The sequence below is a fragment of the Gigantopelta aegis genome, chromosome 4 (genome assembly GCF_016097555.1).
Source record: "Gigantopelta aegis isolate Gae_Host chromosome 4, Gae_host_genome, whole genome shotgun sequence".
Lineage (NCBI taxonomy): Eukaryota > Metazoa > Mollusca > Gastropoda > Neomphalida > Peltospiridae > Gigantopelta > Gigantopelta aegis.
The window spans coordinates 38208457-38230792 of NC_054702.1; the positions used below are offsets into that span (position 1 = coordinate 38208457).

General features: G+C 35.7%; 1 protein-coding gene across 1 annotated transcript in view; it reads left to right on the forward strand.

Annotated features, from left to right (window-relative positions):
- LOC121370507 (transmembrane protein 135-like) overlaps window positions 1-22336 on the forward strand; it is a 205596-nt gene that overhangs the window by 109629 nt on the left and 73631 nt on the right. The window contains exon 7 of the mRNA XM_041495790.1: window positions 2393-2439. Coding sequence (XP_041351724.1) covers window positions 2393-2439 — 47 coding nt within the window. The remainder of the gene's footprint in view (window positions 1-2392; window positions 2440-22336) is intronic.

A 22336-nucleotide genomic window follows, 5' to 3' on the forward strand; every position in this document is an offset into this window, starting at 1 on the left:
AAGGGCTTTCACTTTTAATTCATTTAGTGGGAATTAAAACTGGAATTAATTTTTCCTCCACATGTTTTTATGTCGTAGATTTTCAAACTAATCATCATTATGCAATGCTTTATGGCTTTTAGAAATATCACAAAAGCTATTGTTGGTGATAAAAAATAAAGGTTAATTTGTAAAATAATCTTTCCGCATGGCAGTTTGTTTGTTTCAGACCTCTTTGCCAGGCGATAAAACTGTTTTATGGCCGTATTAAAATGAGGTAGGGGCAATGCTTTTACTGTGTGGAATGTTTGCCCCGTTTTGTCAATGGGCTCCACTAGCTTAACAAAACAGAGTGGGTTATTATTAGACCCTACCAGTCCAACTGGAGAGGACTATAGGTTTCCTCTCTGACTTTCTGTCTGTCTGTGGCTGTGTCTGTCTGTCCTGTCTGTCCGTCAGTCCCACATATAGTTGTCTGAACTATTGTTTTTTTTTCACAATGGCTTCAGATATGGAGCTGATATTTTGTATATAGCTTTATCATGTATCATTACAGATCAAATCTCTGTCTGTCTGTGGCTGTATTTGTCTGTCTGTCTGTTTGTCTGCCTGTCGGTCCCACATATAGTTTTTCGGACATTTTGTTTTCACAATGGCTTGAGATGTGGAGCTGACATTTTGTGTATAGCTTTATCATGTATCATTACAGATCAAGTTTGACTTTCATGGCGATTTACTCATTTTTGTGTCTAAAATGAGTAAAGACTAAATAATTTGATGATAACTGGAAATAATTATTATACTTAACTGCATTATGTTACATACATGTGTAGAATTAATTTTATGTCCGTGACTCATTCTGGAAAACTAGGGGTCTGTGTATAATAATAATTTTAAAAAAATTAAAATTCATTTCAACTTATTTTTGTGCTTATATCCAGTTAAGGTTCAGTCATGCTGTCCTGGACACATACCTCAGATATCTGAGCTGTTTGTCCAGGTCAGTAAGTTAGTGGTTAGTTGTTAGTGGTTAGTTGTTAGTGGTTAGTTGTTAGTGAGAGAAAAGAGGGTGTAGTGGTCTTAGACCTAGCTATTGAGTCTTTAAAACTCGCTCTGAGTGCGAGCCGGTACTGGGCTGTGAACCCAGTACCTACCAGCCTTATGTCTGATGGCTTAACCATGACTCCACCAAGGCCAGTAAAAATAATTTAGAAAAAAAAAAAAAAAAAAAAAAATTCCTACACATGTAGAAAACATTAAAAGGAAAACATTTTTAATTGCGTAAGAGAATTAATCTTCATTTTAATGTTTTTATTTGTCATACCAAAAAGGCAGAGAGAAAAGCAGTCTATAAACACCACAATATAGTGACTGACTGTCTATCTGAATTCTCTCATTTTAATTAAACATGCATGTAGCAGCACCAGGAGCAAGGAGTGAGTTTTATAATCAAAGGGACACTACTCTCATTAAACTAAAAACACATCCATGTAAATACCATGTAAAAGTTTATGTTGAGATGAATTTATATCTGTTGTATTGATTTGATTTCAAACGAACATATAATTATATCAAAAGTATTTTAATTATTTCTTAGTAAACCTTTACCTATATGGACAGTAAATGTTTTAACAAATAATTGTTTAATAAGTTTAACAACTTAAACAAAAACAAAAATATATGCAATAGTGACAGTGTCCACACATGCGCATGCATGCACTGATAAAATGTTCAGTAAACAATAGTGAAACATATAAATGCATTAAGTAAATATATGGATAATATATTAATAAAGACATTAAAAGTTATTACCAAGGGGCAGGATCTACCAGGAGCACAGTTGGTAGATCTCTCGTTCGAGATGCTTGGGTCAAAGTATCGAATCCCCTTGGAGGATCTATTCTTTGATTGGGACTTTCCCGTTCCAACCAGTGCCCCAAGCTTCTGTATCAATGTTTGTTTTGTTTAACGACACCACTAGAGCACAAAACTGTGGTATGTGCTCATGGGAATGAATGTAATTAATGAATGTATGTTTAACGACACCCCAGCACAAAAATAAAGATCGGCTACTGGCTTATGGTAACATGCATATAAAAGAACCCTTGCTGCTAATGGAAATACGTACATGTAGCAGGTTTTCTCTGATTGTGTGTCAGAATTACATGTAGCTGATGATTAATAAATAATGTGCTCTAGGTATGTCATTAAAAAGCCACCTTTAAATTTCAATAAACTTTGACAGTTATTACCCAATTAATGTCACAAGTGAAATAATTTTGAGTTGTCAAAAGCTTTAGCAAATATTTAGTACCAAGATGGCAATTGGTTCATCCAGTAATATTTATACATTACATCAATAATGATGTCTTTGTTTAAATTCATTTTGTGTTTCTTTTTGTTTTTTTATCAGGTTGTTCTGTTCAGCATCACGTCAGCAGCCTACTTATACTTGTTCAGGTGAGTTATTTATTAATATTAGATTGTCCATTGAAATTGACACTACCAAGGTGAATCTCTACCTATGACTAAGGTTGTCCCTAGACAGATTAAATTTCAATGAGTGGTTGACATACATGTAAACAAATGACATTGCAAGTGTTTGAAGCATAAAATATTGTTATTGACATCAAACTGACATCATATGGACTTCATGAGTGTTGTAAAAGCAGTTGTCCAGAGAGAGAGAGAGAGAGAGAGAGAGAGAGAGAGAGAGAGACAGAGAGAGAGACAGAGAGAGAGACAGACAGACAGACAGACAGACACAAACTCCAAAACAAACACAGACAACAACAACAACAAAAATTGAAAAGAAAATACCACAAACAAAACCCCCCCCCCCCCCCCCACACACACACACACAAAACAACAACAACAAACAAACAGTTGTAGTAGTTGTTTGATTTGAAATGGCGGCAGTTTCAAGATCTGAAACAGCATCTATGAGATGGACTGTCTGCCAGCGAGTGTGATCTCTGTACTATGCATGTTATTGGTAAGTGATAGCTCCACACACTTGTTTCTCTTCTAATGGCAGCCACTTTGGTCTATCTGAGACGACCATCTGCAAACACTGACACCCATCTGAGTGGTCGGCTGAGCAAAAACATTTGCTTTCTCTTATTGTTTTTCTACTAAAGACCTCTTCGTGTCAGATCCCATGCCAAATGTCTGCTTGGTGAATCCCCCCCTTGGGTACGGGAGAATCAACAAATCACCTGCTTGTACAAATACTATTAATTGTACACGTGGAAATGTTTACAGTGGTAAAGAGTTCGGCAAAATAAACACATAAAAAAAAGTTACAATGCTTTTAGGACTTATAGTTGGACCTGTTCATAGAACTACCTCTGTTAAGCAACCATCAGTAATAGAGACCAACATAATGTTCTTCCAGATCGTTAAGGATATAAAGAGCAACCTGTCTAAATCGGATAATGCTGTGGACGTAATATTTATCTTATTGAGACAGGATACAGTGTTTACAGGGTTGGTTTTAGAATATAGAAGATTCAGGACCATGAAAATGGTTATGACAGGATTCTGGATTGTTCAGGGTCTGGTTTAGACATGTTTCACTGTAGTATAAAATTTATCCAAATGTCCTAAACGGACATTTATTAATATTTCTTAGGCGGCTGCTGGGTTGATTGTACATGCACTACTACTACTTCTAGTATTGGTTGCAATCAGGTAACAAAAAATAGGAACAATATATGTTTATATAACAACAAGAAAACCTGTAAATAGTAACATTCAGTTTTAACTTTGCTTTGTCAGTACTGAATTGATTAGCTGGTATATAAAATTTTAAATATTGATAAATTAGTACAACAAAACATAAAAGGAAGAAAATATTATAGTGGAATTCCAATTTTGTATTAATATTCACAAAGCTCAACAAACATTATCAGCATAGGCTGGCAACATTTACAGAACTTTTATACAGTGAAATCTGTCTAAACTGGATCATGGTGTGGACCTAATATTTAGTAGATTTAGACACGATCTGGTGTTTAGAGAGTAGCATTTTGAAATTTTACAAAAATTAGAACCACAAAACTTGGCCAGTTTTGACAGGATTCTGGTTTGTTCAGAATCCGGTTTAGACAGGTTTCGCTGTACATTTTGTAGTAGAGAAACACTTCCTATTTTACCTTAACTCCCCTACCAGAAAACTTAGTTTTTAAATATATATATATATATATGTTTTTGTTTTTTTAATTATATATATTTTTCAAAACCCTGCATAATTTACCAGATTGTTTGTTTAAAGTTCATTTTCATTTCTATACTTGTACTAGTAGCATTACACCTCAGAACTCACAGAGTTCAGTCCATCAAATTGCAGTTTTCTTTGAGTTCACTTATTTAGTTTACTATTTATTTTTTAATTAAAAATTACTTCACAATGTAGATTGCTAGACGTTGTGCGTTCATGTTGGCCTAATCCAGTTACAGCTTTGAATTGCAGGAAAGATTGATACGATCTGATCCTAAATCTGATTGCATCATTGTTACTTTGACGAGCAGTGACATCTGTCTTTAGATGTGTTTGACTGCTGTCTTTTCATTTGCTCACTGCCGGCAGGCCATTACGGAATTAACAAAACCTTTGAGACAACTGATATTATCAGGATCTAGTTTCAATGAAATTTCACCAGCAGCTGAAAACAGTTGTAAATTGTAATTTGTCACCGATTGTTACCGGGTACGATACCGGCTGGATTCAGGAGGATATTAGCAAGTCCCCTAGGGATATTGGCCCGTTTCAATCTCATCGCATTTCAATTAATTAATTGGATTAGAACGTTTTTATAATTATCTTAAGACGCGGCATCCTGTTCAGTTGCTAAGACTTTGAAATAAACCTTTCAATCAGTATTTCCTCCTGTAGTCTATTCATCCGATTCATTGTCTCAATTCAAGATGGTTGCCCTGTGCGTCTGCGAGAAGAGTTTTTGAGTGACAGGAATTGTGATCAGTTGCGGTGTTTGAAATAATGAACTGTCGAATGCTGTGGAGTTTTCTTTCCATTACTCTTTGCACGTCATGCAATTTGGAAAGGAATTTTGAATTACATAGGATGTTCAGTTCTTTGCCGAGATAAGGGATGATGGTCAAAGATATTCCGGTGATGGTCGTGGTTTTTGACACTGGAATGGAAATACTGTTCTAGGTTTTATGGATCATTGCGACAGTCTGAGTAAAGATGCCACAATGAATTTGCATGACAAAACGAAAATTGCCTTTTGAGAAAAACAATACTTATACATTACAAGCACTGTATTGACTATTTAAAAGCTGTGGGGTTTTTTTGTGGGTTTTTTATAACAAATAGTCTTTTTCATAATTTCCTTGATAAAAATATAATTATTAGTTATATCTAAATAAAAAACCCATTTAAATTGTTCACCCCACACTTCACTTTCTCAAACCAGATAAACAGCTATTACGAAAACAAAACAGAAAATCCACACAAAGGCCTTTAGTCCATTAATACTAAAATTGCCTTAAAATTGAAGTTTGATGGTGGTTGAAGCAAATCATAAGCTAAAAATTATTTTTAAAATACTCAGTAAAATCAGATTCTGTATATGTACCTGTATGAGTGAATTATTTATATCCTGTAGAATTGGTTGATTGATTGATTGATTGATTGATAACAGAAAGACAATTTTTAGTTTTTTGTTTGTACAAGAATTCACTGTATTGTATGCACTTTATTAAAAAACAGTTAATTGTTAAGTTCATGTGGTTGGACGTACATGTATGTACGCACCTGGCTAAGCATAAATTAGTTTCTAAATGGCTAGACAGTATGCTGTTCATTCCTCAGTAGTCACTTCTTTTAACCAGAGTTTCATAATTGGACCCAAGGGCACCTCATTAATCAATGGCCATTTTGGGCTTGTCAACCCAGCATTGTGTTCCCCAGCCATGGGCAGGGCTTTGGGAAAAAAGAAAAGGATTAGAAGAACCTTAGAATTTTTTTCTGTGGTGTGTTGGCATTTGAGCAGACCTTATAGAACCAAGTAGCTTTTTGCTGTGCTGTGATTTTCATTTAAGCATGAAAGTTTTTTCAATTGTAGCTCACACAAACAATTCACTTAGCTTCTCCAGACAAAATCTGAATCTCACAAGATGTATGGAGGTGTCAAAAGGTTGTTGCATAATGTTTTTAAAAAGTCTAAACAGGGCTGAAATTTGTTAAAAGTGTTTTTGTTTTGTTTTGTTTTGTTTTGTTGGTGCTCTAGGTTTTAGAGAGTAAGATTGAGGAGTTTTGTTAGTGGGTGCTAGAATTAGCTGCAGAATGATGATGATGATGAGGGTCTATAGAAGGGGGGTTGTGGTCGAGATGAGAATTGTGTAATGTGAATGGGTGAAGGAGATTTTAATGAGTAAAGGTGTGAAATCTGTTGAGATGGGCGGCCAACAAATCAGTCAGATCGGTGACCATTAAATCAATCAGATTGATCTCAATACAAATTATTCTTACATTTTAGTCATTTGTCTTTTCTTTTCTTTTTTTTAAACAACTTTTATTTTTGTGTTAGCTTGTTTTGTAAATAAATGTATAATAGTTTTGGGATACTTTTTTTTTTTGAGAAAGAAAGTAATCATTTTGTTCATTTCATTTCAACTTATTTTCATGCTTATATCCAATTAAGGTTCAAGCACACTGTCCTAGGCACACACCTCAGCTATCTGGGCTGTCTGTCCAGGACAGTGGGTTAGTTGTTAGTTGGAATTTTGTTCAACAGCATAAAATTAAATAATTTGCAACACCTTAGGTGTAATACCAAGGATACAGGAAATAAAACAAATCTACTTTTAAAGAATTTTTCTATATTGTATCGCAAAATATTCCAATAAATCGTGGCTGTATATACACACGGTACATGTATATAAAATACAATAACTAAAGAAAATCATTTTTAAAATCCCTTGGAATAATGTTTACGAGCAAAATATGTTTTAATTGTTTAACAGACAAATGAAAAAAAAAAAGTGTTTATGTTGTGTGGGTTTTTTTTTTTTTTTTTTTTAATGTCAAATTATTTTTGGCATGTGTATTCTGTGAGTGTTTTTTTGCTGTTTTTTTATTATTATTTAAATTTTTTTTGGGTAATCTTTTCTTCAGCCAGCTGTATGGTTTTCATATTCTGGTATCACGCTGTCAAATACCACAAGGTTTAGGTCCAGATAATATGATATTGGAGATACAGGTATGCGTAAACACCATGGGTTGGAGGTAACACCTTACTGGAGACTAACCTGTGAATACCTGGCTGATAAACAAAACACACGCTGCGGCTTGGGGAGGATGATAAATTTAAATGTTCAGGCTTGATAACAGCTTGCTTGTGTTTACACATTTACTTAATTGTTCATTTCTCTTGCAAAAGGATTATTTTTCTTACATAGTGATCGACTTTCCCTCCATACCATTTGTTGCTATGTTTTTAGTATGCAGCTGTGGTTTGTAAAAGGAAAGATATATTTGTGACCAGAGTCACTATGAAGCAAATCACAAGATTGTTGAATTCATTAGGCAGAGATAATTAATGTTTAATTTATTTCCTATTTAAACTATGGTTAAAGAAGTATGACTGTCATGTAAGTTGTAACTGACTGACCTTAAAACTGACATAGTAGTGGGATGTAGCTCAGTGTTAATCAGAAAGAGTAGCCCCTGAAGTGGCGGCAGCAGGTTTCCTCTCTAATGATCTGTGTGGTCATTAACCATACGTCCGACACCATATAACCATAATTAAAATGTGGTGAGTGTGTCTTTAAATAAAACATAACTACCTTCTTTCTTTAAAACTGACATAAAACGAACAATCACGTGTATCACATTAATGGCAGTAGTTGAGACAAGACTTCCAATTTCGTATACATGTACAGTGAAACCCCTCTAAACTGGACACCCTATGGACCAAGACAAATATCCAGTTTATAGAGGGTTCTGGTTTAGAGAGGTTAAGTTCTGTCCTGTTTTAAAAAAAAAGGGACTCTGTAAAATTCCGGTTTTGAGGGAATTCCAGTTTACAGAGGGTCCAGTCTTGAGAGTTTTCACTGTATACATGTGTAGCTGAAGAATATTAAGAATAAATGCATGGATGTTTAACAACACCCACAATGATACTCATCTGGTGTTGGGTGTCAGACAAAGGTAAATATGTGAGAATATATGATATGATTAAGAATATTAAGAATAAATGCATGGATGTTTAACAACACCCACAATGATACTCATCTGGTGTTGGGTGTCAGACAAAGGTAAATATGTGAGAATATATGATATGATTAAGAATATTAAGAATAAATGCATGGATGTTTAACAACACCCACAATGATACTCATCTGGTGTTGGGTGTCAGACAAAGGTAAATATGTGAGAATATATGATATGATTAAGAATATTAAGAATAAATGCATGGATGTTTAACAACACCCACAATGATACTCATCTGGTGTTGCGTGTCAGACAAAGGTAAATATGTGAGAATATATGATATGATTAAGAATATTAAGAATAAATGCATGGATGTTTAACAACACCCACAATGATACTCATCTGGTGTTGGGTGTCAGACAAAGGTAAATATGTGAGAATATGATAGATTAAGAATATTAAGAATAAATGCATGGATGTTTAACAACACCCACAATGATACTCATCTGGTGTTGGGTGTCAGACAAAGGTAAATATGTGAGAATATATGATATGATTAAGAATATTAAGAATAAATGCATGGATGTTTAACAACACCCACAATGATACTCATCTGGTGTTGGGTGTCAGACAAAGGTAAATATGTGAGAATATATGATATGATTAAGAATATTAAGAATAAATGTTTACTGTTTTATTTTCTTGGAATTTGGTTCCAGTTGTATACTTCAAAGTCTTTTGACGACATCAGTAAATGAAAATGTTTGTAATATCTTGAAATAATCTCAAACATTTGGCTTTTATATCAAGGAAGAAAAATACACGGCAGAGTAATTTGATAATGCTTTGAGCAGTATGTTTGGAAGTGAGAAAAAAAAAGTCATGAGTCTTTTTATGCTTATGCACAAAACAAATGTGTTAGGTTATCAAGTGTAAGGTTTAGATGATTTGATTTTAAATATTCTCGGACTACTGATATCAAAAGGTCAATAATGGAATCAGGACTGTTGTAGAATTGACCACATGGGGTGGTTTGCAGGGAACATTTTGTTTTCAGAGTTTTCATTAGTGATATTTCTAGTCAATTGAAAATTGATGAGAAACTTCTATTTAATGTTTTAAAATTGTGTAGTGATCTCTGAAACTTGTGTAGCAAGCCTCGGTGCAATATTGAACAAAATGTTCCCTGGTTTGGGAGTAGTGTGTGTGTGTGTGTATGTATGTATATATATATATATATATATATATATATATATATATATATATATATATTTTTTTTTTTTTTTTTTTTTTAATAATGCTTTCTATTTCCCTACTGCCATCCACGCTGGGTTTTTCTTCTTTTTTTCAGGGTTATTTTTGGAGGGGGGGGGGGGGGGCGGGGGGAACTTCTTGTTAAAGTTTGTTTTGTTAATGGACACCACTAGAGCACATTGACTTATTAACCATCAGCTATTGAATTTCAGACATTTGGTAATTTTGACATATAGTCTTAGAGAGGAAACCTGCAACGTTTTTTCCATTAGCAGCAAGGGATCTTTTATATGCAACATTCCACAGACATGATAGCACATACCACCTCATTTGATACATCAGTTGTGATGCACTGGCAGAAACCAGAAATTGCCCAATGAGCCTGCCAACAAGGATCGATTTCAAACCAACTGTGCATCAAGCGAGCGCTTTACCACTGGGCTACATCCTGTCCCTCTTGGATATAACTCAAAATCATGCATGTTTATGTGAAAACAAGTTTTCACCAAAGACAAATCTTAAGACAGGACCCATGTTTGTTAAATTATATCTCAAAGATCACACACCGGAGAGCAGTGATCCGGTGTTGATTGATACCGATAGACCCCAGTGAGAGTATTTGGTCAGAGGTTCTGATGTGCCATATGATCACCTGTTCGGTACCAGGCGTATTGCACTCGTCCTGCATACCTGGGATGCTGCGTCTCGCTGGCAAGGGAGCTGGGAATCTCGGTAAAGGTAGACCTGGGAATCAAAGAGACCAATATTATTGATCTCGGTAACCAGGCCCAGCTGGATCCCGGTACCTCCAGATTGTCAGTGGGATAGTTGGCTTGATAAAACACTGGACGATAAATTAACAGCAAATGTCGTTGTCTTGGAAATTCCGCTTTTGCAGAGTGGGGATTTCTCGCAAGATGCCAGGATTGTTTTTGAGAGCAAGTTCATCAGGAAAGCATTATCACCACTTTTTGAAGTGAAGCTCTCGGGCACCAGTTTTCCCCCTCCAGGTCTCTTTAGTGTTTGCAACTCTTCTCAAACCGGGAATGTCAGTCATGTTGGACAGGTATGCATGGCCCTGTTGCACCGAGGTTACTCTGCATTAGGTTGTTGCCAAGTAGCCATGTTGGTCAACTGTCTCACACCTCAAGTACCATTCACAAGTCCTAATGTGTTTTGACAGCACTGTCACTTCCCCCCTCTTAACTTGATAGAGATGGCAGTCGGGCTGGTCTGCTCCCTAGGGGACACTGTGCATGCACAGCACTTCATATTTTTGGTTCAGTCAAACGTGTTTTGAAGATAAAAAACACCACAGCGACTAAATACCTTCAAAATGTCAATTTAATAATTATGCCTGTAAGTGTTTTATAATCATACTTGTGTTAAGCAGGCACCTAAAGGAGAATTAAAAAAAGTAGACCATTAAAACAGATGACTGTTTAATTAGAGGTTAATTAATAATGTGTTAGATGATTTAGAATGTGACTTCTTACAGGTACAGGTACAGGTAACTGTATGGCAGTTTGTTAGAGTTGCATGACCACTTGAGCAATTGCCCCATGTGCCCAGAAGTCCTTATGTTTTGTTACCATGGATGCAGAAAAAGCATGTTTTCTGTCTTGGATAACATCTGCCAGGAAATTCGAAGGCTGTGACCAAGATGGAAGTGCTTGAATGTCTCAAATGGTTGAGTGATTTAAGACATGTTTATAAAACGAAAAGAAAGGGGTCTTTGTTTAATGACATCCCAGCACATTGTTGAGTTAGGAATAGTTATAAGTATTTAGCATGGTACTTTTGCTTAGAATATTACAGCAGAAAGCCAGTAAAAGCTAGTCCATCAAAAATAGCTGCAAATTTTATTTTTGATGCACTTTCCTACTGGCAGGACAACACATACGTCTACATGAGTTGGAACAGGAAATATTTAATTTCATTTACTGTGAGGGGGGGGGGGGGGGGTAGGGTCCATTCTACAATACATCACACCTCAGATCAGCATTATATAATTAATTTATAACCTATAGGGTGTATACTACCAAATCAAATCCCATAGATGACAATAGTAATATATGTGGCTAAAACTAGTGTATCAGTTGACATAAACACCACAGATATAAATACTACCACTCCTCACCCTTAAAGTGATTCATGAAATAATGGGAGTCAAACTGTTCATTTTATAGATAATAGGTAGCATCTATGACTACCCTACTTTTTTTTGACAGGCACCCCATACATGTTTCAAGCACAAGGCTACTTGACACAGTGGTACTAGATGAAAAAACATTGCATATTGTTTTTGACCAGATAAAACTTTTTTTTTTTTTTTTTTTTTACAACCAACACACTGACATTTATAACCAATCACCCAATCACAGGACTTGTGGTGTTAACTTCTCTATCAAAAGTTTGGTGCACCTTAAACTTTGACCCAGCCAGAAGTTATTTGGTTTAGTACTACCTTTAAGGAAACTTGTTCCTTTATATATATATATATATATATATATATATATATTAAAAAAAAGGTTTGTTTTGTTTAACAACACCACTAGAGCACATTGATTTATTAATCATCGGCTATTGAATGTCAGACATTTGGTCATTTTGACACAGCCATAGAGATCAAACCTGCTACATTTGTTCATTAGTAGCAAGGGATCTTTTATTTGCACCATCCCACAGACAGGATAGCACATACCACAGCCTTTGATATACCAGTCGTGGTGCACTGGCTAGAAAACAAAAAACAAAACCCCCAAACAATCAGCAACAACATTAAACTTTAAAGGTATAGATTTGTACATGCATACAAGTTAAATGTGCAGGTAAGTGTAGTGCAAGAGTTGACTTCATTTTGTTTGTTGATCAACAATAAATCGGACAACATGAAACATTTCGTGTTGATCATATCTCCACACTCCTGGAGCATCACTGTAGCATATTTCCAACAAGACGACTGTTACAAAACATTATACAGCTTGCTACTACATGTAGTATATATAGCTTTGTGTAGATCATAAATGTTTCCCTTTGAAATGCATTGTTTTGCCCCCAAAATTACTAGCATGCCTTGAGAAAATGTGCAGACAAGCTAGATCTCTGCGAGATTATTTCCAATATACTGAAGAGCAGAAAGCTGTCATCGCCAGATCTCGTCAATCTACAAAGAAAGGTTAATCTGCCATCTGTACCAAGCTGAACTTGTTAACCTTTCAGTGAGGATTATCAGATCACTGATTGTAATCAAGGTAATGGGCAGGCGATAGACGAAGATCTGTTCCTTGTTTTGACGGTTTTCTCGTTAGAGTTTAGAAAGATGATTCCAAAAAGTAAAATGCTTCCTAACTGAGAGGATTGTATTTAAAATAACTTTGTCTCTGTTCCATCTTTGTTGAGTTGTAATTAAAGAAATAAATAAAAGGGATCACTGATTGTAATCAAGGTAATGGGCAGCTGATTGAAGAAGATCTGTTCCTTGTTTTGACGGTTTTTACTTCTAGCTGTTGTCAGAATTCAGAAAGATGATTCCAGAAAGCAAAATGCCTCCAAAATCAGAGGGTTCTGTTTAAAATAACTTTGTCTCTGTTCCATGTTTGTTGGAATTAAAGAATTGTAATTAAATAAATAAATAAAAGGGATCATTGATTGTAATCAAGGTAATGGGCAGGCGATTGAAGAAAATCTGTTCCTTGTTTTGACGGTTTTCTCTTCTAGCTGTTGTCAAAATTCAGAAAGATGATTCCAGAAAGCAAAATGCTTCCTAACTGAGTGTTGTATTCAATATAACCTTGTCCCTGTTCCTTGTTTGTGGAGGTGTTTCTTTTTTTTCCTTTTTTTTTTCTCTTTTTGATTTAAACTAAAGATGAAACGAGAGATTATGTTCCATTATTTACTGATGAGAAGAAAATAATACACATGTTTGTTTTTGGTCTTTTAAAATATAAATTAAAGATGAAAAGAGGATTATGTTTCATTCTTACTGATGTGAAGAAATATCTAATATACAGGGTTTTCTTTCTTTCTTTCTTTCTTTCTTTCTTTCTTTCTTTCTTTCTTTCTTTCTTTCTTTCTTCCTTTCTTTCTTTCTTTTTTTTAAAATTTAAATTAAAGATGAAAAGGGGGATCATGTTCCATTATATCTGATGTGAATAAAATAAGATACTACTACTTGTATTTTCATATTTAATAAGAGTGTAATTATTAAGTGACTGGACCCATTCTCTGACTGTTTTTTTTTATTCCGTGTCACAATCAGTACTCAACGACTGGTGTATCAAAGGCTGTGGTATGTGTTCTTATATTGATTTAGGGACAAGACAGCCCAGTGGTAAAGTGATCGTTTGATGCGCGGTCAGTTTGGGATCGATCCCCGTCGGTGGGCACATTGGGCTATTTCTCTTTCCAGCCAGTGCACCACGACTGGTATATCAAACACCATGATATGTGCTATCCGGCCTGTGGGATGGTGCATATAAAGGATGCCTTGCTACTAATGGAAAAATATAGCGGGTTTCATCTCTAAGTTTATATGTCAAAATTACCAAATGTTTGACATCTATTAGTCGATGATTGGTAAATCAATGTGCTAGTTGTGTTGTTAAACAAAGCAAACCATTATATTGATTGAAGAGTTACGTGTGGTTTAAAGTAATAATTATCGATGTTTTCGTTTAAAACAGATGTTTATCTGTGCCTATTAATTTCAATATTAAAAGATCTACATCTGTACCCAGTTTGTTGATGATATCAGCAGTACACCGGTTTTGCTTGTAATTATAAGTCAACAGATGAAATCCCAAGTGGCTTATTTCTGACAGTTTTGTGCTGAGTGCGAGACTATTGATAATTATGGCCAGATTTACCTTGTAAGCAGCCCACCAGCAGATGCTGTTGGCTGTTTACTTATTTTCCTAGCAGCAATAATGCAGCAATTATCAACCCTCTTAACAGAGCATTTGCAGCCCATCACAGTAATTTGCAGGCTAAACATATATCTTGTTTGTAGAACACCAATGGATTCAGGTTTCTGAGTTTAGAGATACAGTGGAGGGGGGTATATCCAAGGGAAATAGAGAAAATAAACGGGTCTCCGTGGTGTCGTGGTTAAGCCATCCATCTCGGACATAATGCTGGTAGGTGCAGGGTTCGCAGCCCGGTATTGGCTCCCACCCAGACCAAGATTTAACGACTCAATGGGTACGTGTAAGACCACTACACCCTCTTCTCTCTCACTAACAACTAACTAACAACAAACCCACTGTCCTGGACAGACAGCCCAGATAGCTGAGATGTGTGTGCCCAGGATAGCATGCTTGAACTATAATTGGATATGAGCAAGACAATAAGGTAAAATGAAAATGAATGAAAATATGGGACAGGGGCAGTAAAGTGAGAATAAAACAACCAAAAAACCCCCCACTGTAATGGTTAAAATATGTTTTTGTTCAATGTTACTTGATTCAATTTTGATAGTCTGTTCATTGTAATTTTTTTTTCTTTCTGAAATATATTTTTTTGCTCATAAAATGTTTAAAAGCATTATCCAGGATTTAATAGATTTTATGAATACATACAAACACTCTTCTGCAAATACAATTTTATGGGTTTTTGCAATAACAAATCACACTCCATTCAATGTAACCATTGTTATTTAAAAGTATTTTTGTATTTGCACAATAAAAAAAAAAAAAATTAAAAAAAAAAAAGAGGGAAGGAATGGGAAGAGTAATCTAAACCTGAATTAACAATTTAATTTCCAATGCTGTCTTCATTAAATTTTAAATTATTTAGTAATCGTAATATTTATTTCTAGACCGCTAAAAGCAATTTGAGAGTCTGTAAACAAAAATCCAAACATGTACCAAGAGCCCTTCCCACTGGGGTTTACCACCAAAATCACCTAGATTGTATTTGTGTTTTAAAATGTTTTGAGGTACTAATATACATTCTGCAATTTAGACTGTAAAATGCTTACAATAATGTAAGTATCATGTTTTCCTTTAATTTTTCGTTTCATTTCAACTTATTTTCATGCTTATATCCAATTAAGGTTCAAGTATGCTGTCCTGAGCACACACCTCAGCTATCTGGGCTGTCTGTCCAGGACAGTGGGTTAGTGGTTAGTTGGTTCTGATTAGTGAGAGAGAAGTCAGTGTAGTGGCCTTACACCTACATGTACCTTTAAAAAAAAACCTTAAAGTCGTTAAAAGTTGCACTGGGTGGGAGGCGGTACCGGGAGGCGAACTCAGTATCTACCAGCCTCCAGTCTGATGACATCCACTACCCCACAGAGGCTGGTTGTTTTCCTTTGAGGAAGGTTGTCCAGAGAGGATTGGGTGGGATGGTTGAGAGTAAGGTTCACTTACAAAGATATTTTTATCTTGTTAGTCAAAAACATTATTTTGTGGCGTCTTGAGGTACACTATTCATCATTGGTTATTATTTACCTTTTAAATTTATGTTTAAATTGACAAAAAAACAACAACAGTAGAGTGGGTTAGGGACAGACGTTGAGGTTCAGGCATAGCCAGGAAGGCTTGACCCCAGCCCTAACACCCCTGTTTCTTTATGAAAGTCAGAAACAATGCCTTAGTTCGTAACATTAATTACAAGATCAAATAAAACATAAATTAAAATTTTTATCTTGCCATATAATTAACCTACATAAAGGGCAGCTAGGACACCTTTCTGTATCCATCCCCTTTTATGTATTTCTTTAATTAAACGTTCCCAGTGCAAAGCACTAAATCTTCTGCGAATGTTAATTGCATGTCCATGTTAATTAAACCTGTTAATTTATTTTGACCATGTGGATTCTCTGTCTATCTGAACTTGCCTATTCAGCATTGTCTAACGTTACCCAGCTGTATAAAACTGTGTGTTATTTTACAGTTAGGCATGATTGCATGTTCTCCAGTTAATTAACTTTACCATAGATCTGTCATCAACCTCAGTGATCTGTTGGTGTTGAGGAAACCTGCAGTGTCAGTTCACATACACAACACTGATATAGCCAGATTTGTGGGTCTGAAATATTCATTAAAAACCTGCACATGTTATAAGTAATTTTGTTGAGTTTATATAGAGGTGGATATTATTGTGGAACATTAATTACCAATTTGGAGCTATAGATCTCCCTCCACCGACATCATGCAGTATATAGGCCATGGAGTGAAGTAAATGTACATGTATGTAAATATGGTTCTTTAATTTATCAGACCGGCCTCGGTGGCATCGTGGTTAGGCCATCGGTCTACAGGCTGGTAGGTACTGGGTTCAGATCCCAGCCGAGGCATGGGATTTTTAATCCAGATACCGACTCCAAACCCTGAGTGAGTGCTCCGCAAGGCTCAATGGGTAGGTGTAAACCACTTGCACCAACCAGTGATCCATAACTGGTTCAACAAAGCCCATGGTTTGTGCTATCCTGCCTGTGGGAAGCGCAAATAAAAGATCCCTTGCTGCTAATCGGAAAGAGTAGCCCATGTAGTGGCGGCAGCAGGTTTCCTCTCAAAATCTGTGTGGTCCTTAACCATATGTCTGACGCCATATAACCGTAAATAAAATGTGTTGAGTGCGTTGTTAAATAAAAACATTTCTTTCTTTCTTTAATTCATCAGAGGTGGGATGTAGTCCAGTGGCAAAACGTTCACCTATTGTGCAATAAAAATAAATGATTTTTCTTTTTTCTTTCTTAAAATGTCTTAAAATTATGGGGCTGCCAATTTTTATTGAGGGCTACCAGATTTCATAACCTGGTAGCCCGGTGAGCTATCACTGAACAAAATTAAGGTCAAGGCCTGGGTTCTTTGAGCCACCAGTTTTGATGATTGTGAATCTAGCTGTGTGTCACATTTTAATTATTTGTAGCACAGTGTCCACCAGTGACAACATGGTTCTTTAAGGTAACAATGTTCTTTAAGGTAACATTGTTCCTTAAGGTAACGTGGTTCACATACCGTATATCTTCGCCTATAAGTCGATCTCGGCTATAACTTATAAGTCGAGTCCCTAATTTCAAGCCCTGAAAACTTATTTTTTTTATTGACCCGTTTATAAGTCGACCCATGAAAAACAATTTATAAATATGGAAGTATTTCTTATTTTCAGCACCTGAGAACAATAATGTACAATATTTGAACAAAAGAAAATTATTTTACAAACTTCGATTTTCAAGTTTTGTACATCGCAAACAAGTAACATAGCATCAAAACTAAATATTCCCTTAGTAGATAGTGAAAGCTGTTTGGCTGTTACCATATGGCACTACGGCATGGTTTTGTGCACAGACAACTTTATTTATAAACACTGACAACAGATCACTACAATAAAACTGAAAGTATGGCCTCAGACCACAATTAATTTCGCTATATGTTTCTATATAGCCTTAGTGGCTATAACATTTTTATTAATATCAGCAGGCCCATGAAGTTTTGTATGTACCTTTGCCTGCATGGGGGACACATACCCTGAAAAGGACAACCCCTGTTGTCCAGCTCTTTCTCCCAGCATATTGGTTTAAACAGACACACCCTCTAAACCAGGCCGGAGTACACCCATTTTACACAAAAAGCACTACTTTTGCATGGGCCGGAATTACCACAAACAAGTCTTCAATGTCAACAAGTTACACATGTTTACAAACTACATGCTATCCCCTGTCACTTCAGTCAAACAGTTGCCACTTCATAGCTGTCTGCCATGAAATAATCACAGTCAAACAGCAGACTACTTGCGCGGTCAAATTTCCGGATTTTGGACAACCAAATGGGAAGATAACTGTAATCTGAGGCCGTATCAGTTAATCACATCTTTTTCCGCCATATTAATACATGTAAGGAGGATAACTCTGGAAAGTACACTGGTTTTTATGTATGTCCATATTGCTCTAGTTAACTGCAGATATCAGTCTTAAGCTGTTTTAAAGGGAAAGCTCAGTAATATTCATGAAGTTAATCACCGACAAAAAATTTGTTTGAACAACCATTAATGCCAGTGACCAGATTTCAAAATAAACTCAGGTGACAGGTAGTTAGTATTGTTTACATTTTTGCTATTTGTGATGACTGTTATTTTAACTAAGTGGACTGTTTTCTTGGCATGTGAGTGAGATCGAACGCCTTTTTGCATAGCAAAAAAACAAAAAGGTTATAAAAAATAAATGTGTCAAATTAACAGATTTGAGTATAAATACAGGGCATACTTCAACAATAAAACTTGTAAAATAATCCCCAAAACGGTAATATTTTTTGGTGAAATTTTTTTACCCTCTTATAAGTCGACCCCCCAAGTTATAAAATAATTTTTGGGTGAAAAAAGTTTGACTTATAGGCAAAGATATACTGTAGTTCTTTAAGGTAATATGTTTTTTTAAGGTAACATGTTTTTTTAAGGTAACATGGTTCTTTAAAGTAACATGGTTCTTTAAGATCACATAGTTCTTTAAGGTAATATGTTTTTTTAAGGTAACATGGTTCTTTAAGGTAACATGTTTTTTTAAGGTAACATGGTTCTTTAAGGTAACATGTTTTTTTAAGGTAATATGGTTCTTTACGGTAACATGGTTCTTTAAGGTAACATGTTTCTTTGAGGTAACATGGTTTTCTAAGGCAACATGGTTCTTTAAAGTAACATGGTTATTTGAGCCACCAGTTTTGATGATTGTGCATCTAGCTGTATGGCACGTTTTAATTATTTGTAGTCCAGTGTCCACCACATGACAGCCGGATGTGTCCATGTTGTGTTTTCATATCCTCTGTCTTGTATTTGTCTGCAGTGATAACATTTCATGACAGCTGTATGTAGGCACTTCCTCCCACAGAAGGAAGTAACTGCAACAACTGAACATGCCCAGATGTTAGGGGAAGACATAAAAGTGCATAGTGTACAATTTTGACATGGATGGCCAGGTTCATCTATGATTAAAAAGCAAAAAAGAAAAGAAAAGAAAACGTCAACAAAAAATCTTCCAACGAGAAGATGAAGATATTAATTTTGTGAAGAATAGGAAAATGTGTATCAGCAAAAGAATTTTAAAAAAAAATGTTTAAAATTATTTTTACAATTAAAAATCTTTTTTAGAACACTCCCCGATACATCATCAAAAAAATTATTTCGACCCTTTCTGTCAATTTCCTCCGACTCTGTCTGGAAGCAGGTACTGGGATGTGAACCCTGTACCTACCAGCCTTATGTCCGATGGCTTAATAACCACATCACCACCAAGGCCAGTTTTTAAAATTATGCCAAGCCTCTATACAATTACATAAATCTGCCTAATGCAAAATGAAAATGTATGATCAATCATTTATGACAAATTCTTTACACACTGATAAAACTCTCTAATAGAAAACGAAAACGTATGACCAATCTTTTGTGTCAAGTCTTACACACTGATAAAACTCACCATTAAAGCATTCTACCCTTAAATGAGATTTGATATCTTGATGCAAGCTGTCATCTTGTTATTCTAGTGTTAAATGAAAATCTCCGCTGTCCAGACAGTCTCTTGTATCATTATCAAGAGGGGATGAAGGACCAATTTGTCTCAATGTGTGGAATCTAGACTGTGACGATCGGAGCTTCCGTGGAGGAGGTTTCTGGGAGATTGATTGAATTAAATGTGTATGGATCCATGCGTGGGGATAAACTGGAATTTGAAATTGTCTGAAAGCAATAACAGTTTTAAAATAATCAAATAAACTGTCATCCTGAGTGTCCCATCAGTGAGATCATTTTCTGAGTCTTCAGGAAACAAATTCAATAAAAAGAAAAAAATATCTAATGGCTTTGGTGATTTGTGTCAGTTGAATTCATCTCTATATTCATTTATATTTCATACTTTAATATACATATATATTTTTTTGTTCTCATTTAATTCTTTCAAATACTTACCTTTGTTTAGCATTAGATATAGATGAAGTAATTTTCATGCTGGGGTGTCATTAACATTCATTCATTCATTCATTCATTCATTCATTCATTAATACATTCATTCATTCATTCATTCATTCATTCATTCATTCATTCATTCATTCATTCATTCATACATACATACATGCATTCATGCATTCATTCATACATTCATACATTCATACATTCATACATTCATACATTCATACATACATTCATACATTCATTCATTCATTTATTCGCATACACATTCACAAGCCATAGGATTTCAAATTTCATAGGAAACACTTTTTGGGTTCCGTGCCCTGAGATCATGGGAACCCATCGGAAGCTGTTTTTAGGTTCCATGAAAACAAGTTATGGGAACCCATTTCTTATACCATAATGCAATGGACTGTCAAAATGCTATGCAGGTTGGGTAATATGTTTGCACCATCACCGAGATACACCGAGTCGCTGAACGCAAGATACATCAATCTGTTTGCATTAACGGCCAGTTCTGGTCTGAAAAAGTTGAGTCCGCCCAAGCTACTGATTATTCATTTTCATAAGCATCTCTCACTTGTAATGGTCACTGCAAACTCTACATTAACAGATATCAGATCATTATCGACTGCATCGACTTCGATTTCAAATTGCCACTAAATGGCCATTTTTAAAAAGTTTTCAAAGAAACGGATTCAGACTTTTTCTTCTTTGGAGCAGATGTCATGATGTCAATATTACATACAATTTTTGGTCCGGTTTTTATTTGAGTGTGGTGTCGAACTCTGATTCGGGTTTACTCGAACACTGAGAAGTATGGCGAACACTAAAATCCGAATTGGGTGTAGTGATTGTGTTGAAAACTATCTCCAGTAGTTTTATATGAGAAACATTATTATTTGTATAATATAAATATTTAATTTTTTTAATGGACATAATAATCATGGGAAATGAAATTTCGGTTCCGTGGTTTTACCGACACGCTACCGGTAACAGTGAAATCCGATGGCCTGCATTCTTTGTGCATAATACTACATGTATGTGTTTTGTAAGTACATGTATATGTTGGCATTACAGTCCTCGTCATGACAACTTCAAGGTGAGCTCAAGATGCCTCTCCTGAAATAGTGCTAGCCAAACAATTACATCAATTTTAATTAAAATGTTATTAACATTTTTTATTGAAACACCATCAATTTGCTGCTTTCCTAACACTTTCCAGGCGATTATGGAGGGCAGTGCAAAGGAACACTCGGCTATCCTGGCATTTTGTGTCTGGAGAGGAAGTCTGTCTACAAGTCATGGTGCTTCTGTCCCTGTCAGTCTTAAAGTTCATTCTCCTCGACCTGATTTCATTTTTCATTTCAACTTATTTTCATGCTTATATCCAATTAAGGTTCAAGCACGCTGTCCTGGGAACACACCTCAGCTATTTGGGCTGTCTGTCCAGGACAGTGGGTTAGTTGTTAGTGGTTAGTGAGAGAGAACAAGGTGTAGTGGTCTTACACCTACCCATTGAGTCGTTAAAACTCGCTCTGGGTATGAGCCAGTACTAGGCTGTGAACCCAGTACCTATGAGCCTTATGTCTGATGGCTTAACCAACACACCACCAAGTCGGTCCTTGACCTGATATATATGTAGGTAGTTACAAGTGAATATATTGTGGTAATCATGCACCATGTGACTCGCAGTTAAGGTATTAAAGTTTTCACTTTAGTGTAACTGCAGTGGAAGACAATTAAGTTAATTTGTCATCTGGACAGGTACAGGTATGACCCGGCCAGGTGAGGAGAATCTCGTTAACGCAGGTTGGCAAAACACTTAGCCCCGTGACAGGCTAATCCTTTAATGTAAAAAAATATCCATTACAGGTTGTTGATGAAAAATGAGAAGCATTATGACCCCAGTGCATATGGGTAACCGGCCTCCATGGTTTAGTAGTTAGTGCAGGGCTCGAGCACTGATAACCCAAGTGCATATGGGTAACCGGCCTCCGTGGTTTAGTGGGTAAATGGCCT